Source organism: Buceros rhinoceros, unplaced genomic scaffold (assembly GCF_000710305.1).
Source record: "Buceros rhinoceros silvestris isolate BGI_N320 unplaced genomic scaffold, ASM71030v1 scaffold47234, whole genome shotgun sequence".
Taxonomy (NCBI): Eukaryota; Metazoa; Chordata; class Aves; order Bucerotiformes; family Bucerotidae; genus Buceros; species Buceros rhinoceros.
Window position 1 is genome coordinate 255 of NW_010407375.1, and position 9,801 is coordinate 10,055.

At 37.2% G+C, this 9,801-nt stretch overlaps 1 protein-coding gene across 1 annotated transcript; it reads left to right on the forward strand.

Annotated features, from left to right (window-relative positions):
- The first annotated feature begins 830 nt into the window (after positions 1 to 830).
- LOC104488219 (neuronal acetylcholine receptor subunit alpha-7) lies at positions 831 to 7,596 on the forward strand. Its single transcript, XM_010134437.1, has 6 exons — positions 831 to 919; positions 1,884 to 2,051; positions 2,440 to 2,634; positions 3,962 to 4,048; positions 4,714 to 4,823; positions 6,747 to 7,596. Exons 2-6 carry the CDS (start codon positions 1,997 to 1,999, stop codon positions 7,263 to 7,265), a joined length of 966 nt encoding a protein of 321 aa, XP_010132739.1. The 5' UTR covers positions 831 to 919; positions 1,884 to 1,996; the 3' UTR covers positions 7,266 to 7,596.
- Positions 7,597 to 9,801: the final 2,205 nt, after the last annotated feature.

A 9,801-nucleotide genomic window follows, 5' to 3' on the forward strand; every position in this document is an offset into this window, starting at 1 on the left:
AATTCTTATTCCTGTATGAAATTGCATTGGGAATGTTACAATGTTCCCTTATAGTGATGCGGTATTTTGAGGTAGATGCTTTCAATTTCTATACACTTTCACTAGGGACATGCACGTGCATTTACAAATAAATCAGTGAACTATAAATTTTCATTTTAATGAATGCATGTTTCATTATGTCTTGAGTCCTTACGCATCTTGCTGCAGCGTACTACAAAAAAGCTGTGTAAAATTTTACAACTAGTCTGTTATGAGTAGAGCAGGGCCAATTCATCTGTAGTTTTTCTGAGGGAAGTAGTTTTTCTGAGGGAACTGGTCTGCGTACCAGTTTCAGGATTGATAGTGTTAGTGTCTACTTCTGAAGTAGATAATGAAGGCTGGAGCTGCATTAAACAGTCTTACGTATGACATACATATAGTAATAACGTTCACCCATGCAAAGGGTAGGATGAGACACTGGAATATCCCATCACTTCAGTATTCAGTAGCTGCTGTTAATGCTGTCTACAGCAAGAGAGCAGATTTCCCTCTACAGTTGCTTGAGAAGTTTTTCAAAAGTTCACTTCCCAAATGGAAATCAGTAGAGCACAGGCACTGTAACGAATGTAGCGGTATAGGTGAGCCACAAGAATGAGGTGGCTCACCTTCACTTACAGCTGTGAATCAGGAATAAATCCAATAGTATCTGGCCAGTTACTCTGAGGCCACAGAAAACTGGTGACAGGAGAAAAGCCGTCAGGTTTGGAGAGAGAAATAATCCTTTTAAGAATGGAGTAATCTCAGAGATTCTTCAGCCAGTCAAAGAGCATATAACCCATTTTCTTTCTTCCCCATTCTAGTGCTGATGAAAGATTTGATGCTACATTTCACACTAATGTTCTAGTCAATTCTTCAGGACATTGCCAATATCTGCCACCAGGTAGGGTCTTTTCATGTCATAAATTTGATAACTTGGACTACTTATGTATGGTGTGGTTTCAAATTTGACATAAACTTCCTGATATTTTATTTATCTAGCTAGGACCATCTGATATATTTAACCTAGATGCATTCTAGATGCATTATCAATACATGGTTAGTATGAAAATGACCTTTTTGTTTTTGCAATTATGTAAATTCTTCTGTCATAATGCACTACTTCAGCAATGTAGAAGTATAAAAGAAGATAAAAAATAAAAGCCCTTAATATAAAAATATATTGTTTATTAAAGCCATGGTAATGCCTCTTAATAAAAATGTATGTCATTAATTTAACAGTTTCTTCTCTTAATACACTAACTTCACAATAAGTGCTTAGTACCATCTTGGATATATCTATTTGAAATTATTCACTGGATGCTTCATCAAAACAAATTTTAGTCTGAAAGGAAAGTAGACTGTGTTTGATACTTATTTGACATCAGAAATGTATCACTGACTCTCTGGATGTATAGCAGCGGAGTACTGCTTCTGTGCCCAAACTCGGTGAACGTAATTCTTAGATTCAACTTTCCCTAAAACCAGAATTTGAGCAACTACTGCAATAGAGCCATGTGCTTTCCAGACAAATTAACTTTTCCATCTAAGGTCCCCAGAGGATTTCAGGGCTTTGCCTGTTGTTGTTTTGATTTAAAATGTTCCATTTGGTGGGGGTTTTTCAATTCAATTCTGAAAGCTGCTACATGACAGGGCCTGACTCAACAAGTGAAAAATAAGAGGCCAGCTTTCCTGAATAAATCAAGATCATGTAAATCTAATAAGGATTTCTTATTTTAGCCAGTAAAACAAACAGGAGAAACAGACTGCATATTCTGCTGCATTTCTTTCTGAAACACAGTCTGCAAAATGTACCCAAAATTATGTGGAATAAGTATTTAAATTAAGTATTCCCGTTTAAAATCTAGGCATATTCAAAAGCTCATGTTACATAGATGTGCGCTGGTTTCCATTTGATGTTCAGAAGTGTAACCTGAAGTTTGGATCCTGGACTTACGGAGGGTGGTCCTTGGACTTACAAATGCAAGAAGCAGATATATCTGGCTATATTTCAAATGGAGAGTGGGATTTAGTAGGTAAGCTCTTGATTTCTTATTTGCACTGTGGACTTGCAGCTTTGTCTTCCCTGCTGAAATGGATGGAATAATGATTTGGAAATGAAGACAGAAATTAAAATAATAAATGACCTAGCTAATGGCATTTGAAACTCTGAGAACAGATGTGAGATGAAAATCAACATGAAGTAGTAGGGTAACAAAACTGGTGCTTGAATTTAGTATCCTTTTCCTGATTTTCCTTTTTTATCTTCAAAATTTACTTAATTGGGAATTAATCTTAAAGAAGTAGTTTTACCTATAGTAAAATGTAAAATGCTACGTTTATCCTTTTTAAAAAATCATCACTACCTAATATACAGTTTATTCACATTAATTTCTGGTTTTCTTCCTCTTCCCTCCTACACAGGAGTTCCTGGGAAGAGAACTGAGAGTTTTTATGAATGCTGTAAAGAACCCTACCCGGATGTAACATTCACAGTAACTATGAGACGTAGGACTCTCTATTACGGACTCAATCTTCTTATTCCTTGTGTTCTGATATCGGCACTTGCTTTGTTGGTTTTTCTGCTTCCAGCAGACTCGGGAGAGAAGATCTCACTAGGTAAATCCTTAATAGACTCTTGTAAATATGAGCAAACCAAAACAAGCTGTCCTTTTTAAAGGTGTTCTAACGGTCTCAGTGAGCAAGGAGGAATAGCTTGCGTGCCACCTTCTTTACTTGAGTGTCTGATGCTGAAGCTGTGTGATGTTTAACCATTGCTCGCAGCTTAGGGTACACTGAAGTTCTGAAAGGGAGAAAATGCACCCAACCAAGCAGAAGCATGACAATTCCTGACTACCTTCCTTAAGAAGCAGGGTTTCATTTTTTGATGTTTATTTGCTGAAAAAAATTTCCCACATTCACTGAATAAAGCTTAAGTTTACAAATATGCATTTGAACACTTTAATATGGAATTATTCTTATTATTTCCTTTTAATAGTAAGTTGTATTAGGAGTCTAAGTTGCCTGAGAAGAAAGATTGATTCTATCTGCTCCTATTCTGATTTCTATAGCATATTTTAACTGAAGAATTGGTTTGTGAAACAAATCTGATGACGTTAAGTACTTGATCCTTAACATGGAGATTAAATAAGTAATGAAGCTTTTTAGCCCATACAAAATTGCACATGTGCACTGGCTTCTTCTAAGTGAACTGTGAAAAAGGTAGCTGTGAAAAGGTAGAAACAAACTTGACATTTCTCCAGAATATGGTTTAATTAAGTAGTAGCCTCCCTAATCAAGAAGTTGCTCCCCGTATTTTAAGATTCTTTGCTCCTATAAGATTTTCCTCCTGACAATGACCCCTTATTGTTTAAGACTAGCCCTTAGAAAATAGTTAAGCATTGTTCTAGAAAGATGGGAATTCATCACCAAGCAACTGAAGTAAAATTCTAAAAATCAACCATCAAGAATGCTTGGGCATAGCCATGGGCAAATCCTAAGAGCTAATACCGAAAGATAACAAAGCCAACCAAGACAGCAAATCTGTTTTTCAGGAATTTTATGAATTATACCACCTGTAGCTTCCATACTAATTCATTGAGTATCATATGCTTAAATACTCAAAATCACACCATGTTTCTAAAGCAAATACACAACAAGAGTTACTTTGATTTACCTCAGCTAATTAGCAATTGATGCTAAAACCCGAACAGTTTCAAGGATCGAAAACCACATACATCAGCGCAAGTTGGTACTAGTTTGGTGGCTGCAACCCTGAACTTGAGGTAGTTCAAGAGAGGATAGGACTACCACTGACGTGTTGGTGTGAGAGTAACAGTGGGAATGCACCTTGCAAAGAGCGCTCCTTCAGATTCATTTTCTGCTTCTTCTTGCTTTGTTAATACAAGCTACTGATCTAGTTTCATACTTCATGTTTATCTTTCAGGTATAACAGTTTTATTGTCTCTCACTGTTTTCATGTTACTTGTGGCTGAAATTATGCCAGCAACATCTGATTCTGTGCCCTTAATCGGTAAGCTTTTATCCACTTTTACATTTTGTCAAATGAGGTGCAGTGACTTTGCATGAAGGCCAGCAGTACAGCAAATTTCTACCTGTACCATGGCCTGCTGCAATTGTGTTGGAAAAATATTGCCAGTGGGTGAGAGGCCCTGATGGATGTGATCCCCTAAACAGCTTCCGTGCTCTCTGCTCCAATCAGAATAGAGAACCTATATGTATTTTGGGAAAGTGTAAGGCAGTCATTTTTCCATGGAAAAATTTGTTGCAGTTTCAGCACAACTAGCCAGACATTAGGGATACATTAGGGAGTCAAACATGATTAAATCTTCCCATTGTTATTGCTCAAACAGAAAGAGAAACTTTTCAAAAGAAGTACTAACTAGTCTTTACAATACCGGTGAAAGAAAAGTAGAGGACAATTTTTTTCAAGGTTGCTTAGAAAAGGCTGATACTCAGTTCCATAAAGCTAATTACTGAAGGCTGGCTGTCCTTTCAAAATAACAGATGCTCTTCTACTTTTGAAAAATCTTTCCTAAAAGTACCTAAAGTAGCACACATCACTACATTGGAAAAATAACTTAATGCTATATATACATGTATATAAACACCCCTTACAATAGCTACAAAGCAATACGGGCCAAAGTATATTGTTGTAATTATCTGTTTATTTTGCAGCTCAGTATTTTGCCAGCACTATGATTATTGTTGGCCTTTCTGTTGTTGTCACTGTTATTGTTCTACAATACCATCATCATGATCCAGATGGAGGGAAGATGCCTAAATGGGTAAGTTTTTTTTTTATTCATTATCCATTGCATAAATGTCCAGATCAGGGATGTGATAGAGTAGCTACTGATCCATGTTTACCTCTTTACCGTTAAAAATACATAAATTCTTCCTAAACATTTTGTTTTGAAAAGTAGTTTCACCAGAAACTAGGCGTTCAAATATATTTTGTGTGGTTGGCTTCTTAGAGAGAATGAATATACCTCAACTTGGTTCTATATTCAGAATCCCCTTCACAACAGCTAGAAGCAACTCAGGATTTTGCTAACACCTAAATATATAAAAAGGTGATTTTCAAATAAGTTGCAGATGTCAGAAGTGAAACAGAGGGAAAGAATAAGGTGCTGATGGAGATTACAAATGCATGAAATGCACTACCCGCAAGGTGCAACTGTACAGCTGCTACATATTTAGCTGCTGTGCAGACAGAAACATGAATAGCCTAAAAAGCACTTGTTAAAGCTGGCTGTTAAGGTGGAATTGAAACTTGCTCTGAATATCCTCATCTTTACATCTCTGGTCAAGAACATCTGTAAAGTGCAAAGAAAGATTAACATCTTTTCCTAAGTGCATCAGACTTCCTTTATAATGTACTTTTATGAGAGGCTGTTTTTACAGAGAGCATTACACTGCCGTTGGATTACTAAGTATTGATGAGTATCATCAGCTATCTGTCCACTCTTCCTGACTTCACCCAGCTCATGGCAGCATCAAGCATTATGAAACATGGAAAGACCTTTCTCTTATTATCCTTACTAGCCAAAAAGGATGTGCATGCAGCAGTGTCCCGTGGACAAGAGATAATGAGATATTCCCTGGCCTATTCTGGGGTGGTGACTTAGAAATAAATTTCAATGTAGAGAATACAAGGTATATATCTTTAGATACATGTTTGATGACCTAAAGGGGACAAATGTTTAGTACTCAGTGGAACATCCTCAGACAACAGAATACTTGAGGTAGAGGAGTGAGCTTTAGTGTTGAGAGGCTGAAGTCCATCAAACATCATTTGGATACTAGTGGATTTTAGATCAGGCCCTCAGTGAATGGAATATTATCCTTCTTGGTGAAGCTCAATAGTGTAAATGGAGTCTCAGGGCAAGATCTGTCTCTGTTTGGGATGTTTGCCTGGATACAGCATTTACTCAGAATGGCAATCCACAGTCAGAATAAATGGACCAAATCTAATATTAATTACAGTGTAAGGCATATTATATGAGACAATAATGTTTCATTAGTGCTCTGGAAAAGAAACACTGGAATAAGCTCTTAAAATCTGATTGAAATAAATTACAGAAGCTTGCATCTGAACCGGAACGGTCTCTGGCTTGCCTGCACTTTCTGAAAGGCGATGTGGAAAATAATCAAATGATACACACTGATTGAATTTGCAAAGTATTTTTTTTTAATCAAAGTAACTTTTCCATCTTTTCTCCCTGCTATATCCAGATCTGTTTTCTAAAATGTCATGTGAATTTAATATTAGAGCACAAGTATGAGTGAATGAATTGTAATTTATTGACCATAATCTAAAACAGCACTATTAAGACTATTAAAAAGTAACTCTCCTCCAGTAAGTGTCTCGGTTTCTTTAACTGATGTTTTCTAGTAAAGGTAGGAAAGGCTGCCATATCGCTGTTCAAATGTAAGCAAAAATCAACAGTACGGAGACTCCCATCAGAGAATGGAAGACTCCTAATAACTCAGTCAACCTGAGCCAATCTCAGCACTGCTAGAACAAGAAAGCAGCTTCAGTGACTGGCAAATTAATCAGGTGGAAAACTCCGGGACCATTTTCTAGAACTCCTGTGCAAACTAAGCAGAGATCATGGACCACAGTCCCCGAGGCTGCAAAAATACCAATAGCGCCCAAAGACAGTGGCTAGGTGAAGAGATGCTTATTCTCAAAAACTTTCTTTCAGACAAGAATCATCCTTCTTAACTGGTGTGCTTGGTTTCTGAGGATGAAAAGACCAGGGGAAGATAAAGTGCGCCCTGCCTGTCAACATAAACAGCGTCGATGTAGCCTATCAAGTGTGGAGATGAACACTGTGAGTGGACACCAATCCAGCAATGGGAATATGCTATACATTGGGTTTAGGGGGCTGGAAGGGGTCCACTGCACACCTACCACTGATTCAGGGGTGATCTGTGGGAGAATGACGTGCTCGCCAACAGATGAAGAAAACCTGCTGCACAGTGGCCACCCCTCTGAAGGTGACCCAGATTTGGCTAAGATCTTGGAAGAGGTGAGGTACATTGCAAACCGATTCAGAGACCAGGATGAAGAGGAAGCCATCTGCAATGAATGGAAGTTTGCAGCCTCTGTAGTGGATCGGCTGTGCTTGATGGCTTTTTCAGTCTTCACAATCATTTGTACAATTGGTATTTTAATGTCGGCACCAAACTTTGTTGAGGCTGTGTCTAAAGATTTTGCTTAACTCCTAACTACAATCTGATTCTCTGAAGTATGATACGTAGCAAATAAGAGTGTGTTTTTTGTTTGATTGCTTGTTTTTAATGAGTATACTGCTTCTCATTGTCTGCTTTGTTTTGCCCTCCTCTCTGGTCCTGAGTTCCTTTTGGGAGAGTGGCACCATTTCAGAAGAGAAGCCAAGGATTTCTCCCTGGCTGCCTGTGCCTAGTTCCTCAGAGCACTCTTTTGTGGGAGGTGTAAAGTGGCTGCAGATTTCTTCAGAATGACAGGGTATTGCACCACTGTCACATGCATTTTTTAACTATTACTAAATAACAGGTAGGCAATGCTGGAAAAAAACTTTTCCCAGAGTTTGTATAAAGATAACTATTTGAATGAGTAATCGTAAACACTTACATTTAGGGGAGTATTAAATCCAAATAGACAAAAGCTCAAACATCAGAGGAAAAAGGGAGAAAGAGTTTCCTTTTCAGTTACTGCTTCTTAGCGAGTTGTGGTATGTAGCTCTAGAGTTCACTCATAACCAGTCAAACCCGTAACTCTCTCCATGCATTTTACATAGAGCATATGTGACTTTGAGATACAAGAAACCTGAAAGTTAAGATGATACACCACATAACTTGTCCTTCTATGTCTTTCTGGATTTGATCTAGAAGTTTGGCCAGAATTCTTAAAACAGGCTTCATAGTAATTTTTGCAGTGTTTACTACTACTTCCTTCTCCCCCAGAAACACATTCTTTTAACCTTTCTAACTATTAGAAGGAAAAATAGGATTTATGATGCCTTTATCCTCACTTATTTAAAAAAAACCAAACAGAAAACAACCCATACTTGTCTCTTTACTATTAACCAGATTGCAATGTGAAAAGAAAATGAGGTCTTCGGAGACACAAATGGAGGCCTGTTGTTGTACCACGTTCTCAGTGTCAAATAAAATCAAGGCCTCAGTTTAGCTCTTAAGATGGATTAAAATAAAGTGACTGAAATGCTTATTCTCCTCAGGTAACAATCTCCTTTACAGAGTCTGCTCCCCCGAAAGCAGAATAACAAAATTTCATGTAAACCAAGCCCTGAGTCACCACAGGTACAGTCCATCACCTAAGTGAATACCTTGCTCAAGCACCTTCATGCCAGAGAGAGGGGCAGGAGGAGTGAAAGACAGGCAGGATATTTCGCACAGTTTATGAATTCTGAATCTCACACTGGAAAAACATAAGCAAAGCATTCAAATTCTTCTTGAAAGCTCATCTCTGAGACATGGTTTCAAGATATCTGTGAAAAAGTTGTATTTTCAGGAACAATTATTAAGAATTAGCCATGCAATAATAACTGGAAATACTTTCTAGTTTGTAGTTTATATATGAATAGGAAACTCTGAGTGCAAAATCCAAAACGCAAGTTTTGTTCATTTGTGAATATCTACACATATCGGCATGTGCTGCTTTTCTGAGTAATGTTTCTAGACTAGGCTTTCTGATGTAAATGCTAATTTGCATTGGTAATTTTTCCTTCTGCAAGTATCACTAAATAGCTATGTAGAGTGTTCCACTTAGTCTTTGTAAAGTTTTAGGATCCCCTTGGGGAAGAATTTTGACTTTTGGGGAAATGAAGACTTTTGGAGACTATCTTGTACAATGGGACCACTATTGCAATCATAATACATGACGCATGTAATATAGGAAGCATGAGATTACCCCTCTTTCCACCAGAATCCATTTATGGTATCTGTAGTAGTCATCTCGCTAAATACAGGACTTCTTTACAGAAGGCTGGAGAAAGCAATTTACAACCGGGCAGTAAACTTTTTTATCAATCACAGACATGCCTATGCTTAAAAACTGGAAACTGGTATTTTGCAAATAGCAAAGTCCTGCCAAATTCTGTAACACGGAGTTTGTAATACCATCAGCGAATACCAGGCGTTACACAAAGTAGCTGTAGGATGTGAGCATCATGCCTTCACTACTACCTTTATCATTGGCAGGATTAATGAAAACACACCAAGGGGACAAGCAAATCCTAATTTTCCTGTTAACACAACCTGTAAACATTTGGTAATAAGACCATTATAAATTTTAACACAACAGTATCACCTTCTCAGTTACATTATTTTGCATATATGTTATATTTTCCTATAACCGAGCTGAGCAAAATTGGTATGTTTCTTGTCAAATTGTGTGCGTCTTAAATACTTTTGTGTATGCGCTAAACAATATTTTGATCTAAATGCTGTGATAAAATATTTATTTACAATTCTGGGCATAGAGATGGAAATGAAATACTGTATCCAGTATGTGTATATAATATTAAAGACTATGTATTGATGGTAAGGAGCCATTATAATTTTAAGAGTCCAGAGGCGGATAAGCAAGTGATTCACCACTTATAACTAAGCTATGACTTGTCTGACAAATTCAAAAGCTCACTCCAGAGCTCAGCTGTCGTGTACAATACTATGTGTGAACAATGTATATTACTTTTTCTGTTTTTATATTGAATTGTATTGAATATTTAAAAGACTTTTTAATATTTAAAAAAT